Source organism: Channa argus, chromosome 7 (genome assembly GCF_033026475.1).
Source record: "Channa argus isolate prfri chromosome 7, Channa argus male v1.0, whole genome shotgun sequence".
NCBI classification, from domain to species: Eukaryota; Metazoa; Chordata; class Actinopteri; order Anabantiformes; family Channidae; genus Channa; species Channa argus.
Genome location: NC_090203.1, coordinates 17,772,215 through 17,788,876, shown reverse-complemented (window position 1 = coordinate 17,788,876; position 16,662 = coordinate 17,772,215). Strand labels below are relative to the sequence as shown.

The window sequence follows — 16,662 nt, the reverse complement described above, 5'->3', positions numbered from 1 at the left end:
ATTGGGCATCAAATCAATTTGAAAAGCAAAATAGCTTATTTATTTCTGAAGATAATATTGTGTTCATCGTCTGTCAGAAAAAAAATTTTCTCTCCCCGTTGTCATTGTCAGCTTATGCAAATAAATGTTTACTCTACACAAAATACAACTTGAATTTATTATAACTTAAAAACGTAAATATAATTTAAAAAGATAGACCCTTTCTGCCATTTTATATTAACTCGCAACATAAAAGGACTTTCTGTAACCTTGCATGTTCTATGAACTGTCTTCCATACATTGTAAACCACCAGACCCATAAAAAGGTTCCAGCATCCCTTTAACCCCGAATACAAAAAGTGGTTTAAGATATTTTATTATTTATAATGAAAAGATGCCACTACAAAGTAATCCAAATCAATTAAAAATATAACACTGAAAATACTGGATTGTCTAAGTATTCACCCCTTTTTTAAGTAACTCACCAAAATAATCTCTGGTGCAACCAATTATTTTAAAAGCCACACAGTTTGCTAAATTGAGTGCAGTGAATTTGTAGGACTGTAGTATAAATACAATAAGTGTCTGGAAGGTCCAGATACTGGTGAATCACTATATTAGCCAAACAATACACCATAAATATAAAATAAAACTCCAAGCAACTCTGCAAAAAGGATATTGAAAAGCAGAAGTCAGGGAATTAGTACAAGAAATTTTCAAAGTATGCAATTGTCGCTTGAAGTACTGTTAGATCTCTTTTTAGGAAATGGTTAGGAAAAGGGCACAAGTATAAATCCACACAGAACTGGGCGTCCTCAAAAACCGAAAAAACATTAAGGAAGGGGACTATTGACGGAGGCTAAAAGACTTACACGTGTCAGCGCCTGAGATGCGAGGGACTGAACATGCAACAACTGGGATTTCATTTTGGCATGAAAGAGTCTTTTTGTTAATGTTTTGTCAAAAACAAAAAAGTTTCAAGGGGGGAGTGAATATTTTTTTCAAAGTAGGCAGTAGGCACTCACAACAAAATATGAAACATGAAAAATCAAATGAGTTTTATTCATATGCCTTTATATAACTCACAAATCACAAACTTCCTAAAGGGTTTTTACACTCTGCACAGCATATAGACCCTCACACTATTACACAAAGTAATCTGAAATCTTTCATTTCAAATATATCACTAAACATATAAATGAGCACTTACAGAACAATTGCAGCACACTTAGACTTATTATTTTCATAATTATTCACATGGACAATGTACAATACATTCATTGCTGAACTCCAAAACATCTCAACCATCCAAAACAAACTTTACCCACAGAAGACACAGATGTGACATTAATGACAAGACTGCGTGGGGATGAGTGCATGATGAGAACAGTGAAATACAAATAGTGTGATTTAAAAGCTGAGGCAGTCGAGCGGGAAGCTGCGGATAGAAAATGGAAAATTTGGAGCACATTTTGGTTTTTGGCAGTTGATTTGTTTTGAGTTATTTTCACATGCATTAATTTGCAACATCAAAAAAATCAGCATAATAATAAGCACTGCTTACAAGCCTGGATACTCTGGCTGCAGAGAGAAACACATTGAAGCGCCACGTATACTGTGAAATCATTGTTCATTTCCATCAAGACATCTTGTATCAGCAATATAAGACTCTGAATTTTGGTCCTAACTTTGGTCCTCAGAGTGGTCAGCTTCTGGGTCAATGGCTGGTCTCCTGCAGAAGCTCAAAGGTCAACTGTGTGATATGTCGCCATGCTTGTTGGATGTGGCGTGACTCTGTACTGCTCGCACAAATTGCAAAACGCAGGACAAAGTTACCTGAGAGCTGACAAGGCACCAAGTGGATCTCATGGCTCTCGGTGATCTTTTTTAGCAAGTTCTGGTTCAGCTCATTTGAGCCCTGAGAAGAGCAGGAAAGAGAAAAGATCAAGCTCAAGTAATTTGGACACTTTGTGGAATCCCTTGAGGATTAGTGCTAGTCCCAATTTCATTTTCAATCAATCCACATGAAGTAAGGCTGAACATCAGTTTCCTTCATTATGTGGACAACAACCAAATCTACAGCTAAAACCCATTTAAACTACATTGAAGATGTACAAAAATGTAGGGTGTTTATTTAAAAAATATGAGGGATTTGATACTATTTGAATTGTTTTCACTCCTGCAGTTCAGATCTGTGTTTACATCTCTACTAAGATCTATTGACAGTTGGTAAGAAATCACTTCAGTGGAGTAAGGACTGCACTGGATTTATCACAAAAGCAGGTCTATGTGTTGTTACCTTAAGCCTGAAGCAGACCAGTCCCATGATGACTTCAGCACAGATCTCAAACCTCTTATCTGCTCTCACCAGACTCTCAAACTCCTTGGCCAATGCCACGTGCTGCAAAAAAAGGAAACATGTTAAATGTCATCCACTGTATGCAATATGTCACAATATACACCTGATCAGGTCTAACATCATGACCACCTGTGCAATTTAATGCAATCCAATACAGTGGCTCTGCCATGAATTCTACTTTTACAACCTCATTCATTTTTAATACAGAGGCCAAAACATTAGCGCTACCTTTTCTTATAATGCAGTCCAGTACGGCTTCATTACCAATTATTACAGTTTTAACCTAAAAACTGAGAAACGATAACCTGGTAAACGTAGAATTTATGGCAGAGCTGCTATATTGGTGGTAAAAATGTACACAGAACAATAAATTTTAAATGACGTAGTTTTGCACTGATCTTAAAAGGCCTACTTGTTGTCTTTAAACATCAGCATTGGTCCATGGCCCATTGACAAATGTAAGTAAAATACATTTGAACAGGAAATGTAAATGACAAAGGAATTATCAGTTACTAAGTGGAATAAGTTTTGACTGCAACTTCTATTATTTTCGCTAGATGGCAGCACTGTATCAATCAGCCATAACATTTCCAGTACAACCTTTCGGAGGAATAAATGTTACCATTTGATCTTTAAACCACTGATAAGACATTATATATTAAAAAAAAAAAACATGGTAATTAAATATCCTGGCAGGGGGTCCCTGGCCGGGCGGCTCAGTTCAAAACTTTATAATCAGGACTCATTAATCATAACATATTCTGTGTCAAAGTCTGCTTTTAGGAAATGTCATTGTGCCTCTTTAGACTAATGTTCAAATGGCCTTGTGAGACCAAAACATGCTGCCACAGCATCATTTATTGACTTAGGCTTAAAGAGACCAACAAGATATTGGGGGCATCTAATCATGAACTTCAAAACTCCTTTCCTTGACACTTGCTCTGCAGTGAAGCCAACTTCAATAACCAACAACTGGCTTCTTCTGTATTACAAATAATTCACCCTCATCCAGAGATGTTTACAAGTTAAAATACTGTGCGCGCAGTACTCATACAGTATGGTGTTGTAGTCTGTCTTCATACTAAGATAAAGCTGTGTAATAAGAAATTAATTTGATGATTAAATTGCATAAATAAAATAATATTATAACATACATATATTTGTTCATGTTCATAGGTCTGCAAGGATTTTAAAACAATGTCAAATTTAAAGTGTTTTCATCCTCTAGGACAAAGAAGAGCACAGGGCACATGCTGAGCTTCCATACAACATAATGTCGGACTCAATATTTAAGTACAGCTGAACAAAACCACAGCTCAGAAACTGTACCATTCAGTGTAATAAACACTAAAGTACTGTAGCACGTGATGGGTTATGGCTTCAGGGATCCATGCTGCTGGTGCCACTTCATTTTAAATGGAGAGCAAACACAGAACAGGCTCATTTGATTGACAAAACAGACTGGAGAGAGGAAGATGCAGTGGGGGGGGGGGGGGGGGGGGGGGGGGGGTGGGGGGGGGGGGGGGGGGGGGGGATAGCAGCAAGAAGAAAAGGCATTAGGAAAGGGATGGTTATGGGTGGGAAGGGAAGAAAAAACGTCGCTAACAAGTTGCAGAGCAGACATGCAGTGTCTGACTGGCAGGATATACTGATAGAGAGAGAGCTGGGAAGACAGTGAACTGAAAGGACTTTAGCAGTAAGGAGGATTAGAAGGGGTGATGCATGGGAGTGAAGGAGAAAGGGGGGTGGGGTGGCATTTACCATAAAGACCAGGCATATGTGATTATCTGAAGTGTTTGGTTTTTTTCTCAGGAGTGATTGGCCAGAGGAAGAGAGGGGAGATGGATGGATGAAGAAAAAGAGTGAAGCTGGTCTACTCAATACAGGTAGCGCTCTGCTAATCGTTTAAACATTTCTAATAAAGCACATGGAAGTTATGCTTTAGATTAGGTTAATAACACCAGGATTGCCATACTGACGCTGTTAAAACCTAAATCTTCTGGTATCTAACTCTACTTTTGTATGAAGGCAACACCGTTAAACCCACTTATCCACTGCTCTGCCTGTCCAGTGATGGTTCTCTTTGTCAGGCTGTTATCACACACGAGTCAGCTGTTATCAGCCCATAATTATGCTTCAGTAAGTGGCCTTCTGCTACTTAGGTTTATAATTGTCATCCATTTCTGATAATGACACTGAACTTATGCCCGTAGTAAATATGACACATTTTATTCAAAACTATGAGGTTTCATTAACTCAGATGTTTGTGTGGTTTTTGTAACTAAAACTAAAAAGGAAGTAGCATTTATTGTTGTAAACATGTTATAACATGTGATAATAATGTTTGGGTCCAATATAGCGCATGATAACAACCTACGGGGAGGTAGTATGGTAACAATTGAATCATTTATGGACTGATGAGATCTGCACAATGAAGGGTATAAAAACAGTCCAAGTGGGTGGTAGTAAAAGTAACAATTCATAGATTATACATTTATTTAATATGTATTTAATTTTAACCATAACCCTAATTTTAACATCAGTGGAGAATCCAGCAACTTACTGTACATCATTTTTAGATCATCTGCTCAACTTGAAGCACCATTATTGTATTACAGATACAGTGTATTTATCTATATGTATTATAGCCCTCATTTACTATATACTATATACTAACTATATAAATTTTTCACAAGGAATGATTCCACCTGTTCATGTTCAGTGTGTTGCCCTTTCCCATACCCACGGTGTATTTTGTTAGTGTGTTTCCTACCTTGCGCACATGAGCTTGCAGACCATTCAGCCCATACATACGGAAGACAAACCACATCTTTAGTGAGCGAAATCTTCTTCCTAGTGGGATCTGCCAGTGCTGGAGGACGCATGTGTAGGGGAGCAGGACAGTGGTTACACCAACAAAGATTACATCAATACTGATGCTGCTGGGTAACATTTAAAGCAGAAATTAATGAATAATCTTACCCTATAATCTGTGACCAGTCCTGTTGAAGGTAAAGCAGATGACAAACTGTTAGACTTTATAAATGTCCAAAGTGCAGTCAAATGTCTTCAGTCACAATCAGCTAACACAGATTGCTAACCGTCACTTGCAGCATTATAATTAAATTGTCATTGCTCACGTTGAACATTATGCCCTTCACACGTATCTATTGCTAAGCTGTTGTTTCATTCTCCAGGTGCTGCTGTCATTGCACCAACCACCCATAACTCACTGATTAGAGCACTGTCAGCCCACACAGACCACCGGCTAGAGACAGCTTTTCTCTACAGAATGGAAGCCTGTGTTAGCTGGTGCTAATAACCACTAATTACATTGAAGAGTCCAGATTGTGTGAGAGAAGGCTTTAGAAAGGTGTCTTTTTTTTCTGCTTGTCTATCGGACAAATTATAGTGCAGATCTGAGTCCATCTGGATTTGAGGAGCAAGCACTTAACCACATGCAGTGCTAGCACTATAGTTTTATTAGTCTTCATTTCAAATTTGGTCCTATGCATCCTGGGTGTTTCTAGTTCAAAAGTCACTAAACATAACACACTTGTTAAACATGTCAGAGGACAATACATGATACTAATGTGGTGTAGTAATTAAATTAGGTCACAAATACTGTAAATCAGCTTAACCTCAGGTGGGATAGGATTGTGAAATTATTGATCCTGCCACAACATCTTCACACACAAAAAAGTGTTTGAAGTTCTGTGGACCAGAAAAAAATGTCCCCACGACAACGTCATTCAAATTAAAAGATGGGACTAAAAGGGGTTTACTCACAATTTCATGCCTAATCTTTTTGTACATTAAATGAGTATATACCAATTATCTTACTCCCAGCTGCTCGTTGATGTCATGGGGTCGACCCCAGTTTCATCCACACTAATCTGTGAGTGTGCATTCAGATAATTTAAGTGACTCTACCTGACTCCTGGTTTTCATGTTTCAGATAAAGTGGTTCCACCTTGAAGGCTCCTATAATGTCTGTCCTCTTCTTCACCCTGTTGACAAGTGTTGACAAGAAAAAAAATTTCAACACCAAATATCTTCTTTCTTTTTTCAGAATCCAATGCCTATGATGTGTTTATTTATGTTGGTTTCACACAAAATAAATCATCAGAAAAATTATTTTTTTTAAAACAAGGTACACAAATGTAATTTCATGAATAAACATTAATATGTTAAAACGTCTATTTCAATATGGCACCTTAATAGGTATACTGTGCCATGCCAGTACAACTTCAACTGGCATTCTGTGCCAGGTTGAGGGTAAAAAGGTTTTAGGAACCTCTGGCCTCATATCAGGGTTTGAAACACCTCAGTTTCCATCTTTTACAGTGCATACCTCATTTTGTTTGCTGCTGACAGAAGGGACAGATGGAAGGCGTGGTTCTATTTTTACTGTGTAAATGACTGAGGTGTAGATTGATATCAGGTTTGTCACCATTGTTGGTGAGTCACTCTTAAATTCTTATATCTTTGCAAAATGTGTCTGAAGTGTATTGGCAAATTCTTAATCCACACCAGCACGGTGTGTTCAGATAGTATTTCTGGATTTTATGAATAAATGTTAAAGAATATTTATTGGGAAATTGCTTCTTTGTATCTGAGACTTACCACATTGCAGAGCAGTCAAAGTTGATTAAAAGCCATTTGTGTGGGTTGAAGTTGAAAGAGTCTGCAAACTATAATGATGAAAAGAATAAATAAAAATAAACACAAAACTATGAATATGGCACCATAGCATAATATCACCGGCTTTCAGGGAAGTCTGTGGACTGCTATGTATTTATTTATTTTTCGGAATAATCTAATAAGGTGCCAGAGGAAAAAGAAACCTAATCATTGGCCGTATTGTTTTAAACACAAGCTCACAATATTTGCGAAAACACACGCTGAAGAATTTTAAATCTTATTTATTTTTACTGACAGAGACAAGCTTCTCACCAACAGTATTATCTGCACCAAAGCAGACACAATTTATTTGAAATGCAAAAGAGGACCATTGAACCCACAGCTTGCAGAGTGCATGAGAAATAACCCTTTCCGAGCAAGGTTTATCCAAAGAGACAGAGAATAAAAATCCTTCTTTAATCTGTTCTCATCTTTTTGTTTGATATCTTTTGCAATATCCTTTTTCTCTACCTCCTAAAATGCAATAACACGGCACAAAGAGACAATGTGAGACAGGTTCTTGGATGACAGTTGCCATGCTGACTGATTCAAAAAGAGTAAGTCGCCTGATTCGCCCATCACTCATATCCTAGAAACCAACCATCCACCAGAGCAGTACTCCCATGCAAAAAGACCAGGACCCATTTTCATGTCTTTATCGTACAACTTTCCTTGACTTCATAATGTTTCTAAATCATATGTTATAACTTCTGTAACACATATTACACATATACCACTAAATATAACTGCATTTGCTTTAAACAGGTTTGTGAACCCGTCATTTACCCTCTGTTTCCTGAAAGAAGGATCCAGAATTTTAATTCCCCATTGAATAGAAAATACAAGAAAAAGTAAAATTACAAGAATATGGGAAGAAAACTCATAATCATCTGAATTTAAAAGCAGCTTTGACAGATAACTGTCCATAGGAGAAAGGATGAAGCAACAGTTGGTCATTGTACAGCCAAGCCTGTTTTCTCTGTCTCCCAACATTGTTTGAACTCGTGTGTCTAATAAACAGTGATATATAAAGGTCTAACGCTGCCTCAGGAAATTACTCTGTCCTTATCTCTGCGTCTCTGCACAGCTTGAGGAGCAACAGCAGCTTTGCAGCCTCAAAAGGCAAATTGATGCTCTTTCGTCTTATGCCGATTGTTTGGCCTATTACTCACTCCTTGACATTAACAATATGCCATTTTCAAACAGAAATGAAGCAGCTGGAAATAACCAGTCAGACATAAGTGTTTCCTTTCATAGATGATAGGGAAGATATTTCACAAACAATTAAACAGAAAGATGTTCTCTTATCATCCGGCACAAACTCCATCTGTGCCTGAACTTTTTGATTACACATAAACCCTATTGCACCTTATGATATTTTTTCAAGAAATATTAGAGCTGATTGTTGAAATTTTGTCAATAGTGTCAGTGCACTATACTGATATTAATGCTCATGTATTTTAGCATACCTCAACTCCGTTCAGCAAAGGCCTAAACTCGGGGCAGATAAATGCACTCCCAGCATATGCTGCATCAATATGCATCCATATGTTTTCCTCGTTACCTGGAACAGAAAAGAAGCAGAGACTTTTATGAATGTCAGGAAATCCAAAATGAATTAAATACCGTGAAAACATATATGGAGATTGAATTAACCAATACTGTATGTGTGTTGAAAATAAAATAAAATGTTACACATTTTTGTGTGTGTGCTTGAAAATCTGACTAATCAATTGATTTGTCAAATCCTGTATAATTCCTGTTGTGAATCACGTCAGTTGTGCGCTGCTGCAGCCGTTGACTTACATATGGGTCCCAGCTCAGTGATGTGATCAAAAGCGCATGATGGAGTTGTGCCAAGAGTCGCACAGAACTGAAACACAGAGACACACACAAATCATAAAGGCACTGATGTTCTTTGTAACCTGTGCCATTTCAAAAAGAGGACAAATTTAATTCTGTGCTAGAAAATGAGAAACAAATTTAGTCATTGCAGGTAGTGTAACATGATGTTTTATTTTAATAAATCCAGCAAGTTTAGACTCAGAGCTGCTGGGCTACTGAAGCCCACACTGTAGACTGATAGCTAGCTGTAGGTCCAGCTGACACAGGGATTAACTATATAGACAGGCATTCAACAATCCAAATGAAATGTCTCAGGGTGCACACAACAAAATCATAGGCAGCTTAGAGGTTGGCGGTGCAAATGGTTCTAGTAAAAGCAAATGAGTGACAGATGTGTAAAATTAACAAAATGTAATGGTGGGGATGTGTTTACTCTGTGGCATCTGATTGAATGTTGATTTGTTTTTGTCTTCTCTTACATAGAAAGGGATGAGTCCAGCTGCTTTGTCCTCCTCCACCATTTTCTTAAGCACATCACCTGCAACAGCGTAGCTTTTGTCTGTAGGAACTTTCCTCATCATCACTCCTCCAATCAGAGCCGCACGCTCCACTGAGGAATGAGCCTTATGAGAAGGGACGGGCAACAGTTGTGAGAAGAGCAAAGTAAGCACATTGTTGGATCACAGAGGTAAGTCCCCCCCTGCTTTCTGTGTGAAGATAAACCTCTTACATGATTTTATATGGTGAAATTATTAGACACATAGTCATTATGTTCATGTCAAACCTCATTAACACAGTAGCTATTAGAAAATGTATGATGTTAAGTAACATTTGTTTAACAAGTTATATTTATTAAAATAAATGTTAACAATATTCAACGAGAAGACTTTCTGTCAATTAGCAAAAATCTGTCTTATTTAAATGATTGTCATGGTACAAGAACAAACTTGTAAATTGTACGTATACTGGCAGATTTCAGCAACATTTCCGACATAATGATCTTTCACATTTTGACTTCATACTTAACCACAGACCTTAAACCTTTTTCCCTTACCATGACTTACTTGTACCACAAATGACCTGTGAGCAGAAAAACAACTAACCGTTCTCTCTGTAAAGGTCTGTGTGGCCCTCAGGCGACTCCCTAACTCAATCACAAAGTGAGCCTGGTATTAAACCTGATCAGAGCGAGCTACTGCCTGACTGATCCTCACTCAATGTCTCACTCAATCACTAAAAAACTCTTTCACCATTACTGAGGTAACCATAAATGAATCTGAGTTTACATGAACTGCTCTTAAGTGAGACCATTTATAGAAGCCAAAATATGTGCAGAACCTTTGCAAATGCAATGTTTTTCTGCCCTGACAGAACTGGCTGTTCGGTATAATTGCAATCTTTATTCTTTTCTGTTAAAAACACTGTAAATGATCAGTGCCTTCCTAAAATACTTCACACTGTGGTCTATTCATTATTGTTGCCCTAGTGCTCCAAAATCTAAAATTGAAATTGTGTTGAATTGGAAATGCAGGTAACTTAAAGCGTCATAAAGCAGACAAAAGTAATACTGCAAATATCGTTTTGTACTTACCTGCTCGGAGGTATATGCCACCAGTTTGGAGAGGATTTCCGCTTCTGATTTTTTGGGGTTGGTGGCTTTGACCCTTCGGATGGCCTTGCAACGGGCAGCAAGCAAAGCCATCAGGGTCGCCTCACTGGCTGTGCTCTGTTGGAGAATTATAGGAAACTATTAAGCAGTGCTCCACTGTCATGGGTTTGATGCCTATGGTGAATGTTACCTCTGTTTACAAAATCTAAAAATTAAATACATGAAGTTTTTCAGTCTCTCTGCTGTTTTGACTATGGACTGCTGGGTTGTGCTCCCTGAGCAAACAGGACACTTTGTCAAGTTACTGGCTAAAGCTCAAAATTGTAGAATAAACAAATTAATCTCGACATACAAAAAAAACAAATTAAGCATCATTTGGCATGACCGTCTTGCTTAAAATATATTTGGAAACACCTTCTGGTGTGTAATTAAAGCTTATTATGGATGTGTAAAGAAAAGCTGCTGTGGATTTCCAGCTTTCAGTGGAGAGGTGTATTAATTCAGTCAGATACAGAAAGTGTTCATGGAGATGTTCTAGCAAATGGAAACACTTGTCAAACATTTGTTAGTTGTTGAAAGGCTGCCTTTATGATAGTATAATAAAGGCTACTGTTTTGATAGTGGCTAAAAAGTCATAAATTAATAGGATTACTATGGTGTTAAAATGCTGCTGTCATAATGCAACTGTATTTTACTGCACATCAACATTCTCAGGATTTCTACTGTATGAGCATAACTGATACTGTAGGTCACTGATCTATCGATTCCTTTGTCTTCTGGCCCTAATGAATTAATGCTAGTCTATAATGAGGGTCTTTCTTTAAACATACAGAGGAATTCAGGTGGTTAATGTTGCTTTTGATTTGAACACTGAAAAAGGCACAGGACCTAGAAACTGTTTTGTGTGTCATCATCCAAGCCGGCTGATAACAGAGACAATATTTTGAGGCTACCTAATGAAGTAATGCGTGTTTTCTGGTGTATCGGTGGCATTACCACAAGACAGTCAATGAAATTTCAAATCCTTCAAATGAATGAGCACAGAATACTCACAAAATAAGTAGGTTAATACATGTCAAAACTATAAGGCAGAGAAAAATAAAGCTTGATTTTTAAGAGGTTAGGGATCCACAAAAGAGATGAATTAATTAACCTGTCCATCAAATCAGTGTGATTAACACAGGTTCCAAGGCATTAAAACAAAGAAAAGCTAACATCAATTTACCCGAGTGTACTTCCTGCCTCTCCCTTGCTTACACAGCACATTAACTACAGTGCAGCAGCCTCTGAACATGGTACTCTTTATAACAGCATAGTACCATCAGGTACTGGCCGTTTTTTCTTTTTCTGAAACATAACTATAATGTACCTTTGAACCTGTTGCAGTTCTCTTTATGAGCACATATACACACTTAAGTATAGGAAGTAATGTTCCACCGATAAGCCAACCTGTTCTCAATCTCGTGGAGTTAAAGATAAAGATGGTGCATGCATCCAAACTGAAATTGCAAGTTTGTGTCTTTAACAAACTGTTATTTATTTATTAATTTATTGAATCATTTGTTTGACTGATTTAAGACCTTTAAGGTTTTGTCATTTGTTCTTAATTTGGTTAAAAAAACTGCCTTGTTTTGCTACATGGTTTACACATGAGTAAAGAAGGAAATCTAAGGTCACCATTTCCCCTTATGCTGGTATTAGTTTATAATAGCAGACTGGCAATGTGCTGTCACAGCGCTCATTAGCCCAGCTGCAGTGAGAAGAGCCCTGTTTGTTGCCATAGTGAGCTGGTAAGCTGCACTTAAAAAGGAGAGTGACAAGATAGAAACAAAAACACAATGAACCAGATGAGCACACAGACACATAAACACACCGTTGCACTCAGGTGGTCACAATAGAAAAGGCATGAAATGATCTGTCATCAGAGTGCACTCTCATGCTTCACCGCTCACTATGCCACACACACACACACACACACACACACACACACACACAGCATCCTCCTCTGCCTTTTCAGTCGATGGAACACTAAACTAATGTTTAGCCTTTGGCCACACGAAACAATCCCAGCACCATAATCGTCTTCCCTGTCCTCCTGTGGATGACATATTAAAAGGCAATTTCCTGCAAATTTCCAGCTGGTGTGAACCAGATAGAGAAAGCAACAATCAATCAATAGTCTACAAACAGCTGATGAATATGGGTTGGGTACATATAAACATCTTTGTCTTTCTGAAAGTCAAACTAACAATACAAACACAAATGTTGCAAAAGTTATGATTCCCACAACCCTGTTTTGAGGCTTTTAGTTGACAGTGTTGAGCTACATATAGTAGACATACAACCTGAGAACAATTACTTACACTAGCATAAACACACAGAAACAAAACGTACTTGGATGACACCTCCTCCGTGACCGTCAGTCCCAGCTATGAAACACTCAGGCAGTTTCAGCATCTTTCCAAGCCAATCTAACATCACGGTCTCCAGCTCGGTGCAGGCTGGACTGGCAGCCTGAAACACAAAATACAGTCAAAAATCTCAACATGCTCTGTCTGTGCACGTTATGTACACAGTCAGGCACTGAGACACAGCTAGGTGTTTGTTACCCAGGAGAACCCAATACAGCCAATGGCCCCAGACAGCATGTCGCCCAACATGGCAGGGTAAGAACAGGAAGCTGGAAAGTAAGCAAAGAAGTTTGGACTCTGCCAGTGGGTTATCTGGAGACAGAGGAAATATGCAGACAATAAATCTAACAGCAAATCAACCATATTTCTTTAAGGGAACACATGGTCATCAGAACATTTGTCTCCTATATTACATCATTAGTAACAGTGAAACTGTACTTTGTACTAACATGTCTCTTTTAATCAATAAGTATTACCAGACTCTGTTTCAGAACAGGTTACAACCAGGTTATTCCAGTAGCACCAAACATCAATGACAACATTTTTTAAATATTACAACATAGAACAAAATGTTTACAAAAATTTCTAGCAATGTGAATTTCTCATGGCTGTGAGCACGTGACGCAGCTGTTACACACTGCTATCACATAATCAGATTGCTAAATTAGTTCTTATATTTACGGACAGGGTTCCGCGAATGAAAAGGCCTGTTCTCTACACAAGTATTACTTTACAGAATCACCTAAAAGATTAATCTGAACGAAAATGTCAGAAGATAGCATCTGTGGATGTACAACAAAGTGTACGTTTACCCCTGGCATTATGACCCTCTCCACATCTTTTATAATGTCTTCATAAGTCTCAGGCTCCAGAGGGGCCTCAGAGGGGATCAAAGACCGAAGATACCCGGGTTCCAGATCTGGGTAAACTGGTCGCTGTTCTATTTTCTCCAGATAGTCAGCCATGTAGTCCACCATCTCCTTCCCTCTGCGTCGAAACTCTGCAGCATCCATGCTACCACTGCAACAAAGCAGAGTGGCTGTTTTTGTATAGGGAGTATGATGATAAAAAATTTCATAGTTACTCACAACTATGTCAAGTGAAGTCATGAAGGTTTAATAATGAAGTCATATGCAAAGTAATTTATATAATATATACATAAATATAAAAAATCCATAAATTTAAAATGTCGTTTTCTTTTAGATTGCTCTCTATGAGTCAAAAGTGGATTTCACACTCTTTAATTTGGGCCTTGAAAGTTACTGTTGTAATGCTAAGAGTCGGGGGAGGAGTTATTCACAAATTTTCCGTTCATCCTACAGGAGAATAGAAAAAGTCTACTTAACCCTGCTGTTATGTTAAAAGTCAAATTGACCCATTGGTCCGCAAGTCATCTGATGATGTCAAGACGACCATGACTTGTATGAAATGTGCAAAATATATTTGCACAAAGCACACGGAGACGACACGTCCCTCATGCTGGGGGACTCGGGGATACAGTCCCCTTCAAAAAGTATAGATCAGCAAGTCCAGTTTACTTGTGTTTGCTGTATTCTGAACACATTTGTGTTTATGAACAAAGGTTGGATATCAGACAAAATGTCAGCTTTTAATTGACAGTAGTTACACCTAAATATGTTGCACAGCACAGAATATAACACTTTGTGAATCAGATGACCCAAATAAAAAAAATAAAAATAAAACTACTTGAACATGTGAGTGATAGATGTTTCTTGTTTTCCAAGTGTGTCCTGTGAGACAGTTTGTTCAACCTGTAAATAGCTCTAACCGACTACTTTTGTATTACAATTACTACAAGTGTTGGATTCAACAGTACTTATTAAAACTGCTTTTGTTGTCAAAAAGAATAAATCAACAGGAAACCCATTTAAGCTCATGAAACATGGTGCAGGTGGTGTCATAGATTGTGCTTTCCAGTCTTCTTCTATGGCAGGTGACTGGTTTTCTTAAAAAAAGAGTTATTTCAAAACCCTTCTCACAACAAAGCGGTGAGTTGTAAAGTTCAAAGTTTGCTTTTTCTCTTGCACTGAACCACACCTGACCCTTTGTAGGCTCGGATCCATTCTGATCCACTTTGCTAAAGGACATGTTGTCACCCAGATCTGACCTGGGACCTCAGTCTGACTCAACTGAGCAGAATTTGGACCCAGTCCGAATCAGATTCTGGCATTTGGTTCTGCAGAGCTGAATAGCCCTGTAAAGACCTCAAAGATGGCACACAGCATGACAGCTGAGGCCCCTCCCAGCTCCCAACTGTATGACAGCTGGATACATTAGTCGGTTTGTGGGGTCTCGATGGGAAGCTAAAATTCTTGACCGTTGTCTGATAATAATCTTTTTATTTTGAACCCAAATGTCTTCAGAGTCCAGCAAAAACAAATGAATAGGTTTTGACACTCCAATACTTTCGGTAATAGGTCTAATCGGTCGCTCCACACAGTATCGTTAAGATTAGTGTCATTTTACTTTAATTCCCATTAAAATGGCCTGTGGGGTGGGGGGCAAATTATGCTAAATAAACAGCTAAGTTGCTGCACCTGTGGGTGCCTTTTACAAGATATTGAGTAATTTTCATTTACAGAACAGGTGCACATGCACATGCTACCAAACAGACATATACAAGCTCCTTGACACAGTTTAGATGAGCTTACACAATATGCATGTACTGTATCTAGAAGGTGTTACCCTCTTACCAACACATAAACTCAGACTTATAGACTGCTGTCACTTTGTGAACTGACAATGAAAAATAAAGCTTACTAGCTGAAAATAATCTTTGTAGTCTGTTCTTATGAACCATTGTTGTAAACTCAGGAAACAGTTTTAAAAACCTGTTTACAACAGAGCCGGATCAAGATTTCTTTCACGCTGCCTGTTCAAATGGTACATGTGAACATTATTCTTACCACTATCATTCAACAAGTGGTTCACCCTCCATATCGCTTCCCCTTGTTGAAAAGAACCACTATCCTTATCTTGAATAGGATTAGACATGTTGGATATATATGCATGTGTGTGTGTGTGTGTTAGTGCATTTTTTATACTCACATTTTTAGGTGGATCCTCTTCTCTTGTTTAACGTCCACAGAGAGACGAATGGACAAGCACGTGGTGAGTGTGTTTGTCAATGTGTAAGCAGGACAAGAGACATTTGCTCCTTTTATCTTGCCATGAACCACCCCCACCTTATCAACCTCGACTAGGGCAGCCAATGGGAACAAGGCTCACAGGCAATACAGAAAATCTGATTTATAAATTTGCTGTATCTCCACACACACACGCACACACATTTACTGGGCTTTCTGTGGTGGTGAGGGCTAGCTCTAACCTAATTATCCCCAATATTAACAGCACCTTATGGTTTTAATTTAAAAAAAAAAAGTTTTTTTTAATAAAAATAGTATGAACGGTATGCGGATGTATTATTATAGGCTAACAACCTGTTAGCACCATAAAGTGGTTAAAATCAACTCTGTGAGCTTTGGGGCTGTGTAGCTGCAGACTGCTCAGAGCAGCCATGTTAATGCTGTGGCTCATCGTTGTATACTGTGTTTTGCTGTGACCCTTAGTTCAAATTCAGGCTTAAAAAGAAACCAGTAGAGCTGATGTTATCAACTACCAGTTCTGGTTCTTCACTCGTAGACTGCGTCTGTTTTGCCTCTTCTTTCTATTTTTTTTTTATTTTTCTTTGGGCTGGATTCACTTGGGCTCTTTTGCTAAGGGAGGCTCTCCTTTTTAGGGGGACTTCTCCTGGG

At 38.3% G+C, this 16,662-nt stretch overlaps 1 protein-coding gene across 2 annotated transcripts; it reads right to left on the bottom strand.

Moving 5' to 3' along the window:
* Positions 1-1,022: 1,022 nt before the first annotated feature.
* ddc (dopa decarboxylase) lies at positions 1,023-16,075 on the bottom strand. 2 transcript variants are annotated; one of them, XR_010914763.1, is made up of 15 exons: positions 15,956-16,075; positions 13,699-13,906; positions 13,085-13,198; positions 12,870-12,989; positions 10,458-10,592; positions 9,346-9,489; positions 8,828-8,894; positions 8,491-8,585; positions 6,965-7,032; positions 6,272-6,348; positions 5,321-5,340; positions 5,112-5,210; positions 2,279-2,380; positions 1,544-1,897; positions 1,023-1,417 (listed from the first exon to the last, which is right to left on the bottom strand). XR_010914763.1 is itself a non-coding variant. In XM_067509019.1 (14 exons), exons 2-14 carry the CDS (start codon positions 13,897-13,899, stop codon positions 1,697-1,699), a joined length of 1,443 nt encoding a protein of 480 aa, XP_067365120.1. In that variant the 5' UTR covers positions 13,900-13,906; positions 15,956-16,075; the 3' UTR covers positions 1,023-1,696. The 2 variants fall into 2 exon arrangements, 1 of the variants encoding a protein (XP_067365120.1); XM_067509019.1 differs by having other exon boundaries at positions 1,023-1,897.
* Positions 16,076-16,662: the final 587 nt, after the last annotated feature.